Source organism: Gopherus flavomarginatus, chromosome 5 (assembly GCF_025201925.1).
Source record: "Gopherus flavomarginatus isolate rGopFla2 chromosome 5, rGopFla2.mat.asm, whole genome shotgun sequence".
Classification (NCBI taxonomy): Eukaryota; Metazoa; Chordata; order Testudines; family Testudinidae; genus Gopherus; species Gopherus flavomarginatus.
This window is the reverse complement of record NC_066621.1, coordinates 94,629,536-94,652,212: the sequence shown is the minus strand read 5'-3', so window position 1 is coordinate 94,652,212 and position 22,677 is coordinate 94,629,536. Positions and strand designations below refer to the sequence as shown.

The window sequence follows — 22,677 nt, the reverse complement described above, 5'->3', positions numbered from 1 at the left end:
TGAACTGCCTAGGTGCTTTCTTCAGGAGGAAGGAGTCCATAACAGATGAATATTGACAGAGATTCAACAAAATTCAAAGTTAGAAATTCTGAGTCTGTAATTATTAGCTTCTACGTAATGTATATGAGGCAACAAAACCAACCCATCTGAACTGAGAGGTATCACTGGTTCAGGGGGAAACATGAGGGGGGGTAAAAATAGAAGATAATTAATATTCAATTTCAGCTTACCATGGCAACATCATCCAATATGCTTTGCGGTGAGCTATGAGCCATAACCTGAAACAAATAAATGGTTTTCAGTCTACAAACTGAGAACCTAAGAACTGTACTTATATTAAAGATCTCCAAAAAATAAGCCTAAATTTGAAATTGCTATAGCAAGCAACCCACTGTTTTGCCTCAGCAAGTTGTTAAGAATCCTTAAAGACTGCATCTACTTTCACAGGAGTGTTAGTATAAAGGTCAATGTGTGGGATAAACACCAGCATTGCCTAGCTCCAAGAAGCCACAAGGGACTCACTCAACTAACTGCTCCTACACTTCCAGCCTGGCTGAGCTAATTTGGGGAGTGAGGGCGAAGGAATTCCCCCTCCTCCAACCTGGATCTGCTATTGGGAGAGGATAGGGGAGAATGGTGAGTGGATGGGTATCAATCATCCTCCCTTTGTTTTATCTGTTAGAGATTTGAATGGGTACTATTTATTTTAACATATTTGAAAAATTGTTTTTCAGCGCTCAAAGTCCTTTTCCAGGAGAGGGTGGCATTATATATACAATTTAATAAAGTTTAAACAAATAAATGAAAACTTTGCTAAAATTAATACTTCCTATCAGAACTGTGCTCCAAAAGTCAGGCTTTTATTTTAAAAAATAAAATAAATGTTTCTAGCCCTATGGCTGTGAAGAAACCTTTTTAAAAAAGTGAACCAAATGTAAAATCAGTCCAGTGGTCTCTGCCTGAATCTGCAAACAGCCTGTTCCAAAGCTGTGACAAGTATCAACTGCCACATTCATTTCAATTATCTATTAAATCTGAAATCTAACGAGGCAAATGTCAGTATCACCATAGTTAAATATTTCAAATATATTCATTTTATATCCACTTAACATGCTTATTCCACACACAAAGTGTATCTCATTTTTCTCAGGTGCCAAAAGTCTAACTCTTTTGAACCCGAAAAGCAAAATCTCCTGCTTCCCTCCGAGAGCTTCTAACAGTTATGGATTTTCAATAAACAGTAAAAATTAAGACCTACGGGGCAAGGTAAAATAAACTGAATTAAATATGAAAGTGAATAGGGATGATATACTGATTATTATTCACTTTCCTATTTAAATTATATAAAAATCTCTTTTTTAATTCATCTGAAGCTTCTGCAAAATCTCATCTGCTGCCCTGGAGGGTCTCACTACAAAAATCCAGTTAAGCGTGCAGCAGACTGCAAAGAGACTTGGGTATATGCATAATGTGAGTAAGTATGTATTAAAGGAGCTGTCTTGTAATTGGGTACATGCATTAAATCGGTGTTGACTGCCTGCTGCTGGTCAACATTACAAACTGGTAGTATCTTCAAATGGTTATTCTCCAGCCATTGTCTTTTTAAACTAGAAACAAAACCCAGATGTTTCAAAAGTTATTCGGAGGAAAATTATATTAACCTTTGAACAAACAAAATCAACTAGTGTGGCTTCTTCTTCACCAATATATTCTATTATTTTCTTGTTGATCCATGGTCTAATTCGACGTTCCATTAATGTCTGAAAAGGAAAAAGAACACCATTTATGTCAGACTATTACCACTACCCTTACTGCCCATCAGTACTACCCAGAAGCGAGCTACTAACAGTGATGCAGAGGATCTAACACACAAATAACTAGTGAAAGATCCAACATTATACGTCAGATCAATATTTTAATTCAATTTATACCTGCCCAACACAAATGCAGACCAATTTTCTGCAAAAAGTTATACTACCTAACAGAACTTGTTAGAAATTGAAAGCTATTCCTCAGGGACCTGGTGACACAGTAAATTAAATGTCCCTAATTCTCACCTACAGTTTAAATCAAGTCTTATGGTCTACAATAAGTTTCTAGTGGACTTTTGGTCCTATCATAAAACCCATTATATAAATTTGTATCATCAGCTAGGGAGAGGCCCAGGAGCTAATCTAAGCAGGCATGACATGATGCAGAGTAGATGCTATCTGTGGACAGGAAGTACAGCATCAACTGTCATGTTTGATTTGAGTCAGAGCTATTGATGTGACTCATGGTGACAAATGTTTTGTCTTTTTAGTGAATACCATGGTGCATCACTTGGCAGATTGTGCTTTCCGATCCACATTAGCTTTATTTTTTTTTCAAATTAAAGAAACAGTTACTCACTGAATCCACAATAGACCAATCAAGAGGATAAGCAAAGAGCTCTGGTTTGGCTGTGGGAATTTTCTCAATAAGACTTTTAATATGTTTGCGCTTTTCTTCTGTATTGACATTGCCCTTGGAGGAGCCTTTATCTTCTTCACCATAATCCAAGGGGACCAATTTCCTTTTCCGGGGCACATCATCACTGTCTTCATCCTCAAATTTATTGAATACACTGTCCACGGGGAGCTTCTTCCTCTTCACAGCATTGGGCTGGCTTGGACTATTGCAGGCACCTACAAAGAAAGGCAGGAGAGAATAATAAAATATTTGTAATTTGCAACTGAAGGCAGTTTTGTTTGTCTTCACAGTAAAATTCACACCCCTAAATAAGGAACAGGGATATAAAAATTGTTCTCTAGTGCTCAGAGGAAAGGAAATGGGAGTCAAGACTCTTGTTCTAGTCTGGATTCTGTCACCAGTTTAGTGTGCTGCTCTGGGAAAGTCAGCCTCTCTATCCCTTATTTTGCTGGTCTTTGAAAAGGGTATTATGAATAAATGTTTGTAAAGCACTTCTGGCCAGAGCCTACTGATGTCAATGGACAGATTTCAATGGGCTTTTCATCTAATGCTTACAGGTCTTCTAACAAAAGACATTTTAAGTCCAAAGTATTAATCACAGCTCATTAGTAGAGCATTCTTTAGGAAACCATACACTTAGCATGCCAATCCTGTTTTCTCTTCCCAGATTTTAGACAAATCAGCTAATATATTAAGACATCTTTGAGCAGGAAGAACATGCTAGTTACTAGCAATTTAGCATATCAGGTTGCTCAGTTTTGCTCCAAAATCAACAATATAATTTGGAAAACTGAATTGCTTTCCAACTTCCTGTGTTTCTTCTCTCTACAAACCCTCAAGGAAAATTGAAATGAAATGCCAACTTGCCCAATTTGAGGCTAAGTCCTATTTTAGGCCTATGCTCCTCTGGCTGTTGCTGATCAGGCGAGTTTTCATGAGGGATGATGATGCCACAGGGAGATTCATCACCAGGGGTGTTAGGGGTTGCATTGCCACTAGCAGATGAAACAGATGGGGCAGAGCTGATGGGTCGTAGGGTTGGTTTAAGGCAAGGCTTTTGTTCCGGTTCCTCCTCTTCTTCCTCCGGTTCTTCCCTTTTTTCCTCTTTTTCTGGCTTTTCCTCCTCTTCTTCCTCAGATTCTGGCTCCTGTTTGATTTGTGGCTGTCGGCGCCTTTCGGCCTCTTGTTCCATCTACAAATAAACAGCCAATTAGCAAACGTAAAAACCTCTCAAAACCAAAATTGTCCTATTTGGGAAGATTCTGAAAAAGGACCTACTTAAATGTCCTGCCCTCTACCCCATGAAGTGTCCACTGCATAATCTGTTATTAAGGACTAAAATATACACAAACCCTACTACTGTCTTCATAATCGGATAATCCTGGTAAATCCAAATCATTTTTTAAAGTCCATTTTATCTGGATTTTTAAAAAATATAATCCAGATTAACAATTTTATGATACTTACATAAAGACTGGAAACCAAAAAGCTTTCCATATCTACATTTGGACGAACAAAGCATGTATTACCACCAGATCAACTATAAACGTCCAATTTATTAAATGTGTACTCGAACATTTAACTTTGCCTAATACTACAAAGATATTTATGCATTTTCCTTTGTCAGACCAGTTGTTGCTTACCCTCTGGAGTTCTGCATCTGGATCTGGATGTCCTTCTGCCAGAAGGCGCTGCCTGATTTCTTCCAACTCTTCTTTCTCCCTCTTCCTATCTCGTTCATCTCCTTCCATCTCTTTCTCCCTATCTCGCAATCTCTTTTGAAGAGCACTACCCCTGAAGAAGATACAAACTTTGTGCTTAAAAGTTAAGAACAATCTAATGAAAGCCTTCTCAGACACGTAACTGCTTCCATTCATTTTTTCATTAAGTAAAACCACAAGATACATAAGTGCACCTTGAACCCTCTAGTCTTATGATGGGAGATGCTAAAATGTCAACTCCCATTCTATACACAACTCCAAAGAATCAGCATCACCATGCTCAGCAGATAATGAGACATGCAGAGAGACAAGTGCTCCTTCTGGAATCCTGAATGAAAAAATTATAGTCAGAGTGGGATCATTTATAAAGCTAGGAGAATAGTAAGTGTTTTATAGACCTGAGTAAACCTGTACTTGATAAGAACTCCTCCCCATTTTAATTCATCAGTTTAAGTTAATTTTTTTGGGTATTCCCATAAGAAGGATCCTCACCACTCTGATTTAACAAAATTTTTCTGAATATAATGTACAGCCCCAGTATAAAGAGCAGAGAAATAAGTTTATATAGAAGTCCATTCTTCCCTCCCTTACCCACAGTTTTGGGACTACTCTGATCTCATGTTCTGCCTCACCCTAAAGCAGTACCCTCATCTCTGTTAAAGGAGTGGGAAGGAGAGGATGCTCCTTGAATCAGTGAGTAGCAGTAAAGTGTAACCCAGTTCCCTCAGATTTTGAATGTACTGATTCCATGAGGTAATCTAGCTACTTAATGATCCCTATCACCACAGTATTTGAATGCCAAGTTCCCTGTGCACTCATGCCTCTTATTTTCTACCAGTAACCATGACAATTTTATTAAACAGCTAGTTAATGAGGATTGGATTTTCCTGCTTGGTTGCTTACTCAAACGTACCTGTAATATTTTGGATCATCTCTGTCATCATCATAATCTTCTAAAAATTCTTTCAGCCGTTTGGCTTCTTTTGCCTGTAGCGACATCAGCATTACTGTAAAGGTTTTCTACTCCTTCCTCTCAGACAAAATACATTCAGTTTCATTCTATCCCTGTTTAAGCTATTGGATACAGATTCCCCCTGCCAGCAGATGGAGAGCTTCTGGAGTGTCGTCATCCCCCTCCTCCCATATAATAGTGTGACAACTCACTAATGTTTGTCCATCTCTCACTGGCAGGATAAATGTCCCTCACTGTCAAGCACTGAAGTTCTCATTATCTAATATCTTGAAGCTTTTTCATATGGTCAATATTCTTGTGTCCTAAATAAGAAAACCACAATAGGGTTCTTCAAATAAACTCTTTATTAGCCAGTTTTTTAATTGATTTGAAATTGTCAGTTTAAATGGGCACTATTCGTTCCATTTAGTCTTGAAATTTAGATTTTATAAAACCAAACGTTTAAATCAACAAATAATTCTAATGAATAATTTTAGATTTAAATACTCCTTTGCAATGTGCTGCAGCATTGAGCTCATGCACAAGCCAAAACGTGGTAGAGGAACAGAATCTTTAAAAAAAAACAAACCCTCTTTCTGCAGAATCTAAACATGCCAAGCATACCACATGAGTACATCCAGCAGATTAAATCTGACCAGCGTTTTATGTCAGAAAACAGACTACGTTTACACTGAAAACTTGACAGGTGTGTTGGTCACAGTTGTAACATTTCACACTGAAGTTGCAATTCTCTGTAAGACAACTATAGTATTTTGCAGCTGCCTGCTCTCTCCCTATTTTGCTTCTGCTAGAGCCAGGCAACCAAGCTTTATTTTTCCAGGATCTCTTACCTAATGCTTCTGCTTTACATTTTAAAAGCCATCTATCACACTTATGTGGCTAGTTAGCTTTAAGCTATTGTGTACAAAATCCATGTGTTCTGTTGATGTAAGCAGGACAATACGTTACAGGATATTTCACAGTAGCCCTTTATGTGAAGAAAATTACAGAATCTGCCTCAGTTCTAATTCAGACACAGGAAAATTTTTTTTGAATCCAATTGCAAATAGCGAATCTTACCATTTCCCTTCGTCTTTCTTCTTCCCTCTCAGATTCTTTTTCATATTCTCTAGTTTTCTTCCGTTCTCTGATCTCCCAGTTTTTAAGACGCTGCAATAAAAATATACGAAATACTCTCCAATCTCATGAGCATTAGAAACCAACTAAAAAACAAAACCAGTTTCCACATACTCAGAAATAATTAGGTCAAGATATACAAATTCGCTAGTTATAGTTTTAAACCCTTGGAATAAATGGGCCAGAAATTTCCCTCCAGACTGATTTAATTTGTGTAACATTGTGTTTTGAATCCTGTCATCCAGTGCCAAAGGGTTAGATACGAGGTTGCGGAAAAAAGTGGAGTCTTGTTGTCTTACTGCACCACCAAGAAACACACAATTAAAAAGTCACTGACATCAGAAGTGATTTTCCAAGTAACTTGAAAAGCATAGCTACTCCCAAATTACCTCTTGATAAGCAGCTTCCTTCTCACGTAGTTTCCTTTCCAGCTTTCGGCGTTCATAGGCGTCCTCTTCATCCTCTTCTCGGTCTCTTTTCTTGTCCTTTTCTCGCTCACGCTCCCGTTCTCTCTCCCTTTCCCTTTCCCGCTCTCGTTCTCTCTCCCGCTCTCTCTCTCGTTCTCTTTCCCGCTCCCGCTCCCGTTCACGTTCTCTGTCTCTGCTTTTCTCTCTAAGGAAAAGAGCCAACACAATTAAGCATACAACCAGCTAGCTTATCTCCTTTACCAAACAAAACACAAACAAGTATTGAATGTAATTTCAAACACTTAATACAGTATTGATACCCTCTCTCAGGGTGGATTTGAGTTAAATCAAATTGATTTAAATCATGATTTAAATCACTAGTCAGGAAGACTTGATTTAATCATGGATTTCTAAATAAATGTGCTTTCTTGTTGGTTATAACCTTAATGCATATTCTTCACAACTCAAGAGATAGATGAGACCCAAACTGGGTCTCTTTTACGGCCTGCTGCCATTATAGGTTTTCCCATCTAGTGAGAGAATGGTATGGTAGAACTCAAACCAATGAAGGGTACATTCAGAAAGACCTCAAGACTTCTGGAATATGCTGCTCAAACAGTTTCACTTTTGTTTCTACTGCCCGTCCCTCCCTTCTCACATTTATCTCCAGACTTCTCCTCCTTGTCCAGATCTATTCCGCCCCCAACAATGTTCTATTCATTGAACTTTGTGAAACTTTGCACTTTTAGAGAGAGGTAAGGGATTGACTCTGTGTATGCAAATTTGCAGAGCGACAATAGAGTTGAGGTCTGTTATTTCTCACTTCTATATATTATTTATTTAAAAACATTTTTGCTGTTAACAAGCATGTTCTCTCTGGAGACACGAATCCACAGTTTGAGAACTGCAAAACTAAGCCTCTCTGACGGTATCTTCTAGACTGAGCACTGAGTCCCATTGGGTAGATAGAAAGATTAATCTAAATAATCTATACAGAAGCCCCTGGAACCCTGTAAGATTGGGTCCCTAATCCATGAGCTATTGGAACTCATTTACAAAACTTTTCTTAAAGATTAATATGGAGATACACCTATCTTGTAGAGCTGGAAGGGACCCCGAAAGGTCACTGAGTCCAGCCCCCTCAAGGATTGAACTCACAACCTTGGGTTTAGCAGGCCAATGCTCAAACCACTGAGCTATTCCTCCCCTGCTTTTTTAAATGAAATGACTCTCAGTTTCATAGAATTGTAGAATATCAGGTTTGAAAGGGACCTCAGAAGGTCATCTAGTCCAAACCCCTGCTCAAAGCAGGACCAATCCCCAGACAGATTTTTGCCCCAGATACCTAAATGGCTCCCTCAAGAATCGAACTCACAACCCTGCATTTAGCAGGTCAATGCTCAAACTGAGCTATCCCTCCCCCCAGATTACATGAATATATTGTCTCATATTGTAGAATTAGAATTTATAATCCCTATTCCATGATGAGATATCTTTGAGCTATAATGTCTCTCTCTTTAGATGGGTTTTTTCATCAAAAAGCATTTTATCAAAAAAATCTGATTTAAATTAAAAAAAAAAATAATTTTTAAAAAAAGAAATCATTGATTTTTATCCACTGCGCCTTCTCTGGAGTTATTCCTCCTGTTATTGTACAAAATGATTAGCTATAGTGATGGAACTGATTATGTAAATGTACATTTAATTTTTTGCTGTTTTTCAAACCTGTTTCTTAGTCAGCCCAACCATAAACACTTGGAATCACTAAGCTCACATGGTAGTAACTAGTATTCAAGGATCAATGTTCTCTAGTAGTTTTCCCACATACATGTCCCAAAGCTATTAGTCCCCTTTATTTTCCAGGCCATCGTTTTACAGTTTAAAGAACTCTTAAGGTTTGAAGAGATCTCAGTTTGAACTGCAAGCTCGGTCCCTCATTCTTCAGGCTACCAGAAACAGAGGTATCTCAGGTTAATCCTGGTGAAAAGGGACAGCAGGTCTTGCTGAGCAGAAGTTAAACTTTTTATTTCTTTATATTTATGTAAAAAACTTTCCCTTATCCTCTTAACAAAGGATATCACCTTGCTGAAGGACTATTACAGGGAGAGAGAAGGTCACCTCATGATGGAGGGCAGATGCTCTGTCTGAAGAGGCATAAAAGGATCTTTGGTGGGGATATAGTGAGTGTAATGCAGGGGTAGGCAACCTATGGCACGTGTGCCGAAGGCTGCACACGAGCTGATTTTCAGTAGCACTCACACTGCCCAGGGCCTGGGCATCAGTCTGGGGAATTCTGCATTTTAATTTAATTTTAAATGAAGTTTCTTAAACATTTTAAAAACTTTATTTACTGTACATACAACAAATAGTTTAGTTATATATTATAGACTTAAGAAAGAGACCTTTTAAAAATGTTAAAATGTACTACTGGCATGCGAAATTTTAAATTAGAGTGAATAAATGAAGACTCGGCACATTACTTCTGAAAGGTTGCCAGCCCCTAGTGTAATGCAACCAGTTATGAAAAAATAACCCTCAAACCCAGTCTGTATGAAAGACACTCTTCCAGCTGCCTCACCCAGACCTATAAGGATTCTTCTTTTCTTTCTCCCTACCCATTCCAAAAGCAGAAGATAATAAGAAAGCCAGACAGTTGTGCAAGTTATGAAAGATCTTTTCATAACACCGTCACCACCTGCCTCTCCCCCTCTTCTCCCCTGAAAATAAGAGGGGGGGAGTCAGCATGGACAACTGCCTTAGGCATGAATACTGTCCCTACTCTATTTTTCATATAGGACATAAAAAAAAATAAGATTACTGCTGGCCTGAAAAGTCTTATATACAAAGCTTCAATCTTAAATGAATTTAAGATTCATAGTCTATGATTCTATGAATTTAAAGGTACATTATCACCATCTACTGAGAGAGAGTCACATTTATTATCATCTTCCACATTATTTTTAACCCTCTAGTGCCCCATACGCATACCAATTCTGACACTGCGTGATACCTCCACCTAGCTCTACCTCCACAAGACAAGGGCCTCAAAAGCATTTAGTCTGTCCCTTAAATTCAGGGTGCAGACACTGAGTGCCAAGGCTAATATATGTACACCTCCTTGAAACAATCTCTCCCTCTTCCCATTTGGCTCACAACCTGCATACAGACTTTGCATCACCATGTTTAGTCACTAGCTTCTTTGCAGTTTAGCTCTGTTCACACTGCCGATTAGCTAGGCTGACAGGCTGAGCAACAAGGCTTCACCTTTTGTGGGAACTGTCATATACTTTGTGTACTTTTTATGTACAAAATCAAATTTTTTTTAAATCATATTTCCTATTTTACATTTTTTTTTTTAAACACACACACACACACACACACACACTTAGAAAAAAGACAGCTCTCAATCCTAAGTGAAAAACACCCCAATATATTGAACTATAATTAACTTGTGTAAGCAGCCTTAGCAAGAACTAGAGTTCTATTTCAGCAACTCAAATTTTATTTACCGTGATCTGCTTCGATCCTTGTTGCGGTCTGAGCTCCTTTCACGGTCTCTGTCACGGTCTCGATCCCGGTCTCGGTCTCTGTCTTTAGTCCGGTCACGATCCCGATCCCGCTCTCGTTCACGCTCCCGTTCTTTCTCCTTCTCTCGTTCACGCTCCCGTTCCCTCTCTCTTTCGCGCTCCCTCCTCTCTCGTTCACGCTCCCGTTCCCTCTCTCTTTCTCTCCGTTCTTTTTCAATTTCCTGTCTCTCTTTCTCTTTTTTGCCTTTTTCCTCCTCCAGTTTCTAGAAACCAACAAGAGAACTTTCACAGTTAGTTCCATAATTGCAGGAATCTGATAGTCCCGGCGCAACACGCAAGGCTGGTAATGGGCGTACCAAAACCGCCAGTGATTTAACATTTAATGTACTGAATAGTTTGTTTTGAACTCATAAGTTTGAAATCAAAATGCAGCAATCACAAGACTAGATTTCGTGCAAAAGCACAGATCTACACAGACCAGCAATCTCCAACCTTGGATGGCAGGGCAGGACTGGCCTTGGACTGTTATATAATGACTGAGCTGCACATACACAGTGCACTCTCAATCATGGTTCACAGCAGAGCCAGAGACTCCACAGGTGCAATGAACCACTTAGGAACAAACAAAATGAACTTTTAGCTAACAAAAAATTTATTCTTCTGAGCTGGACAAACAGAATTCAGTTGATGCCCATTGGGACAGAGTTGTTTCCCCATGGTCTCAGCAGACCAAATCAACCCTATCTGAAAACTTGGGGTAAAGAAATTCATCCATTTGCACACGGGTGCACATGCCTCAACAGTGAGGAGGGAGCTGGACCCCTCCCACTTTGCCCTTCCTAAAGAGCTCTAACTGTTCACGTGTAAAAAGTGAATTCTGCCGAATGGAATCCTCAACTTCCACCCCTACAAGATGGAAAGATTAAAAAAGGTTGGAAATCACTCATTTGAAATATAGAAACTAAAGGGTTATCTGCTACAGTTTTACTAAAGTTGTATACAGTTGCAACTTTTCCATTTAAAAACAATATCTATAACCAGAACTCCTATAAGACAATAGAAAATACATCAATAGAATGATAGATAAATCCATCCTTGGAAGCAATTGGTGTGTGTTAACTTACAGATGCTGTGCTAGGACATGGATCGCCAACACTGGATTAACTTTGCCTATAAGCTATGTTTCTGGGAGGAAGAGCAAGTACACGGTTCACAAAAATACCAAACAACAAAGACAGACCAAGTTTGTCAGCCTGACAGATGCCAGAACCCCACATGGTTTTTACACATACTGAGCAGAAAAAACAGGTTTTATCCCCTTTGGCTCCACGTTTACCACCACTGTAAAGAAATTAAAAACTGAAACAATAAAATGTGCATTTTCTTTTCTTTTTTTTCTTTCTTTCTTTAAACAATGCATTTAAGACAACTTTAAAAAGCAATCTTACCTGGTAAATATTCTTCTGTCACGTGCTCATGGACCAGAGAACTGACAAAGGGTTACAGAAATAAAGCTAATTCACAAGAGATCAATATATCCAGCCACCATCCCACACTGCATTGACAGTAAAATACAGGCATGCTAGTGTTGGATACATTGAAATCACAAAAGGAAAAGGGGATTAAAAATTGTAGGAAACTGACATTATGAAAAACAAAACTTAAAATTCTACAAAATAGAGGGGTGAAAACTTAGAAACTAAGTGAAATTCTTTTATAGACGTCTTATAACGTAACAAACTAATATGGTAAGATGTTAGACTATGCTATGTCAACTTTCAAAATCAAACTTACCTCAATTTCATATACTTTTAAAGAAAAGTTTATATACTGAAATAGTTGATACTTACAGATTATTTTAGATGTTCCAATAGAAATTTCTTTTGCTGAATTCCTGGATTTTCTCTCAAATACTTGTTCATAGCAAAAATTGTGTCTCCGAGACATTTTATCTGTACAAGTTTTGGTCTCTTACGACCCATTTTATAAATTTGGTTCCTTAAAAATCTCATACAGGACTGAATTGGCCTATCTGATTCATATCAAAATCTCATTTAAATAACTGCTACCAGAATAAACAAAAGAGTCTGAAGGGATAATGGGATGGAAAAAGCATCATAGATATAATGAAGTAATGAACAGAAAAGGACAGATAGAAGAATCATAAATCTTACCTTGAGTTCTCTTCAGACTCGTCCGTGCTGTAAATGGACGCCCCCTGCAAGGCTGATACCCTGACAGTCTGTGGTTATTGTTTTATAAACTCATTTTAAAAACATGCAAAGGTTCACTGTGCTCACTAGCCAGCTGCTATGAATTCAACAGCCCTTTTAAATCATTCCACCCAATATATGCAATGGCCACTTATTATAATTAAAGTTGATTTTAAAGTTACGAAATCCAAAATATCCCCGCCCAATAAAATAGATCAAAGGCAGTAAAATGCCTGACAGCTTCTGAAACAGTGAAGCATATTTTAATTTTTTTTAAACCATCTGATTTGTTTATATTTTGTACCAGTGACTTGACAGGGCCTGGAATTAAACACAACTTTTCTATGTCTCACCATTGACCAGTTTCATATTTAAATTACTGAAATTCACCAGAAGATCTCTTCTGCAATTCTTTTCCTTAGGTTTTCATTCCCAAATTGAGTGGAGAGGAAAATGCAGTATTTACATTGCCAGCAGCGTTCCTTTTGCTTGATGTTGATAAAGTTGTGTGAAAAAGTACCACCCAACAGCTGCACAAGGTAAAGATGAAGAACAGGGGTACGCTTCACCTTATTGCACCTTCAACCTTTTAATCAATGTCAACTTCAGGTATTCAAAAAAAGTGTTTGCTCAAAACGTGAACACTGGTTAATACTTCAATAGGTCATGGACCACCTCCACTCTTGCTGGGGAAATTAATACCGCCTTATAAGCTAAACATTGAAATATATTACATGCACAGTTTGCATTTCACTATCCATTGGTATCACCTTCCAAACCAGAAACATTCATAAATGCACTGACATTAACAGAAACTTTTGTAGGTGGGAACCCTGAAGCGGGATTTGCTGTGCACAACATTTTCAAGCCAGTTACCCCTTTGCATATTTTTCTGAGGGGGCATCCATAAATATAATAAAAAACAGAAGCTCATACTTACATCCTATTCCATGTTACTTTCCAAGCTGAGTTTCATCTTGCATTAGTCACCATATGATCTCTATCATAATGGTGGGGGTCAATGAATAGATTAGCTTTATGGGAATTTACAATTCTTCCATGCATCTAAATTTTGGTAATTCTGGTAACCACTGACCTATTTTTAAATTTTCCCCCACTCAACTTAGAACTATTAAAATAAAGAAGTCTTAAATTTAAAATTAAGTTTCAGCTCTCCATAAAACGTTTCCTTGGATTACGTTATAACTGTCTACAGAAACACACTCAAGTGTATGTCTTACATTGCAGCCTGTTTAGTCTTCAGTTATAAATATATCTAACCTAATGTATGTGTAGAAACTTAAGTTGTGTCTATTCATGATAAAGTGAGAAGACTGCAAAGTAATCAATAGCAACTAAAAGTCTTACAAATGCCAAGGGCCACTTAATGTGGTATGTGTTTTTTGCTGGTTTTAAATAGCGCTCTCTCCCTCTCTATATATTACACCTCATTATAAACAGTATTTTAAGTGATATTGTATTGTATCAGTAAATTTTATAAAAGTGGGTTTTTTTGGATTCTGTAAAAGCCTAATTTTGTATCAAGTGCAAAAACAAGAATACTACCTTGTGTGTGTCTCTGAATTTACTGATCTCTCTTGATATCAGGTCTCTTTTGTCTTCCTCCATTTCTATAGCATTTATATCCTCCTAAAAAACAAGGGGGACAGGAGGAAAAGCATTAAGAGCCATCTGTACATACACAGAAGAACAAAAGAAAAGCTCAAGGTTAGAAGTTTTGTACCAGTCTTGTAAGAGATAAATATACCCCTTCTGTAGTACCAAACCTGACAGTCTGATGTTAATGAGTGAAAAATCAGATGGACAAGAGTCACAAATCTGGCAACTAGCAGTAAACATAGTCATTGTCAAAGCCTACAATGTAAACGAACCTTGGTGATGAGTGGATAAGGTATCAGTGGGGCCACTGGAAATCTGCGGAAAATCTGCGGAAAAATCCACGGAGATTTTTTTTTTTAAAAATAGATTGCACACTACTCTGAAAAACAATGTTTTGTATGTTTGTACGATAAGCAATATTGTATTGCTGTGATCTTATTTTTTTGACTCAACAAAATTACAGAAGAACCTCGCTAATTCTCCCTTCACTGATCTATTTCTCAGCAAAGATTTAACAGATGTTGTAGTGAGGTCTCATTAGTAAGACACCACAGAATTACAAAGCATACTACAGGACATTAGTACACTATAATAATGTCATAAATAAGACTAAACTACACTTGTCAAAATAAGTGATCAATACATTGTGGTGCATAAATCTTGATTTTATTTACTCGCTAATTCGCAAAATTTAGTTATCTGCAATGGGTCTCCTGGTAGTTAGTGCGAATTAGCGAGGTTCCCCCGTGCTTGAAATTCAAAAACAGATTCCACTCACTCGCCACTCCTCCCACACACCCTCCTCTCCCCCACATCATCCATCATTTCTTCATCCAGTGGAACTAGTGAAGGACTTAGCTGCTAACATCAGCAGTTTTCTTCCCATCCCCTTCAGGGGGACAGAAGCCCCAGAATAAGTAGTTTTTTTCATATGGCATCTTCCCTCCACCCCGCACCCACAGATTCTTCTCTCCCGCTCCTTAAAAGGAGTGATGAACTAGGATCATCTCCCTGCTCCCACCTGCACCCCCACAGGCCAAAGATGATAGCCTCCAAAATTCTCATTTCCCTACCCATCGAGGAGAGGAGAGAAGGCAAAGTGCAATTTCAACCCAACAGCTGCTGTGTCTTTGGCAGAACATATTAATCTGCTCCGCTAGCTCAGACTGGTCTAAAGCTAGATCATGCAGAGATAGCAGAGTTCCAAAAAGTACACTTAGCATTCGGCTCTTGCGAGAATATAGTGGCATGGCAATATGATAGTATAATCATCTGTCATTATCCATGACCACAGATAGCCACAGCACAATAAACATTTTACAGTACTTTTTGTTTGCATACTATACAGCTCACAGCATTAGACAATGACTTCATTCTTAGATTCTCATCCAAAAAGTCTTGCCCCAAAGAAAGGAAATCTGAATTCTCAACTCAGGACTCCTATTCCTCAGGTTATTTTAGACTAAGAATGATGTGGGGATGATATACTCACTCCCAGAGGGAGAGGTGTTGCTTCTTGCACCGCTCTTTCACACCCCACCAGCAGCTGAAGCTGCATTACTGCCTTGGAATGGGAATTATACAGTAGATTTAAGCAGGTAAAAATCTCAGTCCAACTAGATTCTGATTTCTTGCAACCTTGGGTGAAGGTTGAGAGGTGTCAAGAGCTCATTTTCACATGGTTAGAGACTCAATTGCAAAAGCAAAGTTTTAGCCTGCTAATTGTAAATTCTTGGTTCTCCCCTCTTCTCCAGAGTTTATTTTAGTACACTGAAAGGATCACCCATAAAGGAGGTTTGCATCAGAACACTTCTGCCAAACCCCCGATTTTGTGTGTGTCACAAAGTTTAGGAAAGCCAGCTGGCCAAACACAGCCAAACTAAAAACATTTTTATAATAGTAGTTTTATAGTAAAAATAATAAAATTATAAAACATGCCTTTCATCCCTGGAGGATCCCAAAGTGTTTCAAAACTATACACGTATACCACCACTGAAATGCAACCACCTCTGGGGTGTAAAGTAGCAACAACCAGTTGACTCATGGCATGCTATCAAACAGTGGGGAGAAGAGAAAATTTTGGTAAAGGACACCAGAGCAGACCACTATGCTTACACAAAGTGTTCTGGGATCTTTAAGTGTCAACACAGAACAGGCAGGACCTTGTTTTTTAAGGTCTCATCTGAAAAATCTATAGACACAATAAACTGCACTGAGTTCAACATATCTACCTCAGAGGGACGAAAGGCTGAGTCAAACCTGTAGTTCCAAGAAGTCTAGGTGCTCAGACCCCCTAAACCATCCAGAGGGGATGGCATCTAAAACTGACTAGATTTCAATTTAATACATGAAACTGCTGCTGACATCAATGCTTGTCGATTTGTTTTCTCATCAGAAGTTCTGAGTTAAAGTATTTGCACAGGGTTTGGCCATTATATAAAAGGTGAGTTGAAGAAAAATCTGTTTTGTCCAAAATCAAAACACATACGTCCTCCTTCTTTTCCTTTTTCTTCTTCCTGGGGTGAGAGTCAGATTCCTGGGAAGGGGCATTGAGCTCGCTGGAATATTCTCGTATTAATACTTCAATGGCCCCTTTAATTAACTGATCTCTTCTCTTTGTTTCCTCATCCAATGCTTCGTCGTCATCATTTGTAGACTCTGGTCTGGAGTTCTAGGGAAAAGTGGCAAATTTAGAGAAATCAGCAAACTGCCACACTAATCCCACTCGTGAGAGGAAGAATTTTGTTCCAAATGGTCTTTTTTTTTTTTTTTTTTTTTTTTTTTTTTTAAATACTGCTAGTGCCTCTACTGTGTTTACCAAAGTTTAAGAACAGCTCTCAACTCCATCCTATTGCTCAGACCTCCTCACACTAGCAATGCCAGAAAGGGACTGCAATCCAGGGTTTTACAAGTGGAATAGCTGTAGACTGCAACAGCAGGATTGTGATATGACTGACAAACAGATCAAGGTCAAGGAAGAGACAGAGGGAGCAAATGGGGAGTATCAACAGCTGTGGCCCTAATGTTGATCTACCATAGCTTCTGGTCTTTCTCCATCAGGAACTGTAGATCATTTCAGTAGCTCACCTCTAGGCTTTTTTTTTTTTTTTGGAAGCCCACTAGGCTATCATACAAAACAAATATTTTCCTTTTCTAATTAAACTTTAAAGCAGTGAGCTGTGGGGAAAGCGCTATTTTAAAGCAACATTTCTAGAAAGAAAATATCCCTGCCATACAAGAAGTTTCCTTATTGCTAATCATACATTTATCCTCACTTTTTTCTTCTCCCAGTGGGGAAGCAGGACAAAGGGAAACTCTGGGAAAGAACCTCCTTGCACCAACTTTATGCAGAAGTTTATGAAAAATACTTTGGATAAAGAATATCTTGCCCATTTACTGCCCCACTCCCCCATTTTGTAAAAAAAAAATGGAATCTCACCTGAGAATCCAGTTGGGTGTCTCATCAAGCGATAGGGGGTGGGTAAAAGGGGGGTAAGGGGAGGGAGGGAAGGGTCTGATGGAGCAGCAGCTAAGAATGATGGGGGAGGAAGGGTTCAGTTGGAGCTGAAGAGCCCGCCAGGCCAAGGAGTAGACTGAGAAGAGCTAGAAAGCAGTGACAGGGAGTGGAGCTGAAGAGGTCCAGGGAGAAGAAAGAGGTGATCACGAAGAGGAGCTAATTAGATCAAAGCGTTGCTTGGTTTATCTCCCTCATATTAGAAATTAAGTGTTGTAATGTATATTAATACAAAAAAAAATCATCATGAAAACGAGTTCTGAGAAGAGCACTGCAACTTTCTGATCTGAGAGTGGCCCTTGCACGCCAAGGAAGGCATGAAAGGGTTAATAAGGAACTGCAGGCACTTTGATAAACTTTTAATGCATTTACTATAACTCAGTGTTTCAGTGGAGGTAGTATTTCATAACTTTTACATCAATATTCCTCAGCAATTCACATTTCCTTCAACCACCAATAATGAGAACATACCAGGGTCTAATTTGTCTACATCAATGTTTCCCAATCTTGGGACGCCACTTGTGTAGGGAAAGCCCCTGGCAGGCCAGGCCGGTTTGTTTACCTGCTGTATCTGCAGGTCCAGCCAATCGCAGCTCCCACTGGCCATGGTTTGCTGCTCCAGGCCAATGGGAGCTGCTGGAAGCGGGACAGGCTGAGGGACGTACTGGTCGCTGCTTCCAGCAGCTCCCATTGGCCAGGGGCAGCGAACCACGGCCAGTGGGAGCCGCGATCGGCCAGACCTGCAGACGCGGCAGGTAAACAAACCGGCCCGGCCCACCAGGGGCTTTCCCTACACAAGCGGTGTCCCAAGTTTGGGAAACATTGGTCTACATCATCAAAACTATATGAAATCAGAGTACAGAGCTTTTCTACATGGATATCAATAGGTTACTTAAAGAATATATCCTAAAAAGAATTAGGAATTTTCACTATAGGTGATTAAATTTATCGCCATCCGAAAGCTTCATGTCACAACTGACCTTCTCTGCCTTGCTACACCAAAAATATTCACAGAAAGCATAATCGTTCTTGTTCATGTCCTACAACTGCACTACAGTGTTAAGGTTACTTACAATCCCAGTCATAAGCATAGAAATTATAGCTATTGCCAGAGGGGGAAAAGGAAGCTTTGACAGGAGTGAGTGCTCGAGTCAAACTTTCTTCCCTTAATCTAGGTTAGCAACTAGAGTACTTGCACCATATGGATTTCACCTTATTAGTACTTTGTTGTTCTGAGCAATAGTCTTGTGACCCCATATGCTAGACAGACAAATTACGTTAAAACCCTGAAGTCATATTTATGCCATGGTTCTGACTGGACAAAAGTATTCATATTTCCAGCATATTCTGTGTAGCTTTCTGAGCTACTACAAAGCGCTGATTGCAAAAGTTTACCAACTTTTTTTGTGTTCATTATCTACAAAATGTAATTGAAAATCTACTTTGGCCAACTAGAACTATTAATAATTGTTGCTTCAAGAACCGAGTGCCCATTGGTATATGCCTTTGCTTGGGGCAATTACAGAAAAAGTGCAGGTATTTTAAATGAATGAACATGCTCTATTACCCTTGCTAAAGAGAAGCATCTAGCAAAAATGGGCTGCATTAATCTTTAGTAGAACTACTAGTTTCAAGCAAGTTACACTCGTGATGAATTTGACCCAGTAAATCCAGCATACCAAACTACCCCAAAAAGACAATTAAATAATTAAACCAGAAAATTCAGAATGAATTGATGGACAGTAACCCTGGCTGGATGGACCCCAATAGGTGTTCCCTCAAGACAAGGATGAAAAAAAAAATACTCCACGTGCTTAATGTTACATCTGCTTGTGATCTGTTCACTGCCTTACAACAGCAAAGAAATAAATCTACTTTTCTGTCTTGCATGAGTTTTAAACAATTGTGAAGGCTGCAAGAGAAACTTAAATTCAGGTCCCTCAACTGGCTCACAGATTTTGTAACAAATAATACATTTCTATAGGTCATTTTTTAAAAGACGTCTTAAATCTCTAATTAAACATTAAGTTTCAGAACAGTAAGATACAATATACTATGTATTACTCCTCTTTAGAATGGATATCAACTGAGAATCAGAGATTCAGGCCTGGCTGATACATGGTGATGCATCAATTTAAAGCTGTGATTTTGAACAGATTTAGTTAAATTGGTGCAACTTTGCATGCAGACACCCTTAAATCAATTTAAATCTAGCTTATATTGGTTTAGCATGCCTCAGTAAATGTACAAAGGCAAGATAAATTGAAAAACAGGTGTTTCCATTGGTTAAATATGCAAATTTAAGTGCCAACAAGCCCTAAGATAAAATTCTCAAAAATGCTCAAGTAAATTAGGCTCCCAAGCCCCACAAACTCTCAAACGGGATTTAGGAGCCACAGTCTAGCAAAAGTCATGGAATGAGTTAAGAGCTGAGACAGGATTAGAAACCAAGAGCCCTGGCTTCCAGACCTAGATAACCCTGTCCCTGCCCCTCATTACATAGGGCAGGTCTCACATTCCATACCTACCCCATTGGAAGCCCTTTTCTTTGCTTTCCATTCATCTAGCTGAGCTTTTGTCTTGGCATCAACTTTAACTAGTAGCTTCTTCTCTCCAATCTGGAGGTCATGGAGTAGTCTCAGTGCTCGTAGAGTGGATTCTGGTTCTTTGTATTCACAAAACCCAAAAGCTAGAGGTTGATGATTGAGATGAAAAGCAAAAAAACGTCTTCAGGTAAATATTTAACAGCTTTTTCCTTACAGATTAAATATCTTCCATATTGGGAACTTTGAACTAATACGTTCTCAAACTTTTAAAAAAAATATTCCAGAAATATGCATCATAAAAGGGAAAATATTTACTCTGCAAATTTACAAAAATATATCCACTGCATTATTCTGAAAGAATTACAAAATTTAAGATTTGGACCTTGTTCCTTTTTTATAAAGATTTAACAGGAAAAATTGCCATATGCAACTCAATTTAAATGCAAAATATTAGAATTATATTCATTTGTCAGTATATACTTGAAAGCTGCCTGATAATCAAAATAAATAAATCTGATCAGGATGCCAAAAAGCAACACTTACCTTGAAGTTTTCCAGATGCCCCTTGCACTCTCTTCCAACTCAAAACCAAGCCACATTTCTTGAAGGCAAAATTAAGAAAGGAACATTAACATTTATTAAATGGTAAACAGTTGCTCACACAATACTGTACCATTCTGCGAAGGAATCAAAAAAGTAAGGGTTAATTTTGCTAAAAATCTTCTATATTCCTATTTGGTACCAGCTGAAAGAAAGCTATTCTAGTCAAACTGATTGTTCACTTTTCACACAAGTCTAATGAACATGCCATTACTGCACCATCAGTGGCCAACTTCATTGCTTGCGAATTAATCCCAAAACGTTTATAGTGATGACAGAATATTTACATTACACACCATCTGAGGATGAAGTCTAACAAACCAACCACTGCACTTACAGCTAGGAGCTGTCTTATAAGCATATCTGATGCCTTCTCGGAAATGTTGCCCACAAAGACAGTGGTAGTGGGACCGCTGTTTTCATCATTTTCTTTATTCTTTAGACCTGGGTGCTCTTTTCTGGCTCCCAAGTGCTTTCCAACCATGGACACTGCAGTAGGAACTAAGACCTATGGAGGAAAAACAAGATGTCTGTATCTATTTTATAACTTATCAGAAAATGGTTTAGAGCCTTAAAACAAGGTATAGTTGGAGATCTAGAGGTGTTTCACTAATAAGTTTATAGCACAGCATGATAATTGCACGCCAATACAGCAGGACAGTAGTTTTAAAATTCTACACAGAATATAACAGATATTGCCTATTAGATTCAAAAGAATGAAATTGTTATTTTAAAATCTTTGCTGGAAATGCAAGGCAGAAAGAGGTATAGTTGTGCAAGGAGATCATTTTGGATAAAATGTTATGAGTCGTCTTCAACTCAGTACTTGCTCCAAAAATGAACAATGAGCCTGCCATCCTTTGATAAACTGGTACACCTTAATGTCCTATGAGAAATAGATTCTTAACAATTATGACCGTAAATAAAAGATTAATTCTGGCTCAAAAAAATACTCATAGCACCAAGTACAATGTCCTAATACTTCCAGACTTTACACAGAAACCAATGTTTTACTTTATCAATCCACATCCCTCCTCTATGATGGCCTCTTTTCTTGAATGTGAAGAAATGGTTTGGGAACTGGAGCATATGTATGTAGGTATGGTGCACTCATGTGTGTGCATATCTTCCAGTCATGTTATCAAGAAGGTTTTTTTCTTTAAAAAAATTCATTGTGTGCATGTGCTTATTTCTTCTTCATCAATTCTTTAAGGCCAGGGGCACAACCATATTTCTTCCAAGATACTGAATAATGCATTTGTTCCAGCATCTTACTGCTATAAAATACATAATTTAGCATGAGTATATTCCTCTGTTAGACACATTAGGTTTTGGACTAATTTCTTCAGCAGATTCCACTTTCGCAAGATTTTAGTAACAGCAGCCCCATTAGTTTAGACGGAAAAACAGCTAGGAAATGGCTTTAATACCTAGAATGAACCCAGATTTTATAGTCAGAAAACACCCCTGCATGCCAATAAGAATCCATGTGTATAGATAAAACCACTAAAAGCAGTTTTTCCCTCAAGGTCTCCGTAAGTCCTGAGCATCTTTCCCCTCCCACAACATTGTAGCCAAAAAGGACTTGTCAGAACTTGCTCAGAAGCTTGTCAGCACTGACTCTTCTGGCCAGTTTAGCAGCAGTGTTGGGCGATGCACTTACCAATACGGGCGACGGAATACCCCATGGCACCCTGCAGGCCTACTGATCTGGTAAGCAAGAGACCAGTCAACTAACCCTGATGTTTTGCACAGCAGTGCAGAGTATTGTCACAAGGCCATCTATAAATTACTTCATTTGAGATAGAAAGTTCAACTTTTATTTCTATTTGCAAACAATAACTGTTTCAATTTCTAGCAGTTAGCAATTCCATATACATCCTTTTAAAACCTTGCCCAGCTCAGAGTTTAACATATCAGTCGAACATTTAACACCAAGCCTTTCCTTTCATGGTTATGAAGGTTGTTAATAAATTGGAGGCAAATTAC

General features: G+C 38.5%; 1 protein-coding gene across 2 annotated transcripts in view; it reads right to left on the bottom strand.

Moving 5' to 3' along the window:
• RBM25 (RNA binding motif protein 25) overlaps positions 1–22,677 on the bottom strand; it is a 38,348-nt gene that overhangs the window by 3,292 nt on the left and 12,379 nt on the right. Inside the window, exons 4-18 of one of the 2 annotated variants that reach the window (XM_050956580.1) lie at positions 21,026–21,196; positions 20,632–20,689; positions 20,071–20,231; positions 16,517–16,699; positions 14,301–14,354; positions 13,975–14,058; positions 10,178–10,458; positions 6,651–6,873; positions 6,205–6,294; positions 5,086–5,159; positions 4,095–4,245; positions 3,319–3,643; positions 2,392–2,666; positions 1,662–1,760; positions 231–278 (exon numbers count right to left, since the gene is read on the bottom strand). In XM_050956580.1, the coding sequence (XP_050812537.1) occupies positions 231–278; positions 1,662–1,760; positions 2,392–2,666; positions 3,319–3,643; positions 4,095–4,245; positions 5,086–5,159; positions 6,205–6,294; positions 6,651–6,873; positions 10,178–10,458; positions 13,975–14,058; positions 14,301–14,354; positions 16,517–16,699; positions 20,071–20,231; positions 20,632–20,689; positions 21,026–21,196 (2,277 nt within the window). The remainder of the gene's footprint in view (positions 1–230; positions 279–1,661; positions 1,761–2,391; positions 2,667–3,318; positions 3,644–4,094; positions 4,246–5,085; positions 5,160–6,204; positions 6,295–6,650; positions 6,874–10,177; positions 10,459–13,974; positions 14,059–14,300; positions 14,355–16,516; positions 16,700–20,070; positions 20,232–20,631; positions 20,690–21,025; positions 21,197–22,677) is intronic. The other variant, XM_050956581.1, reaches the window with a different exon arrangement.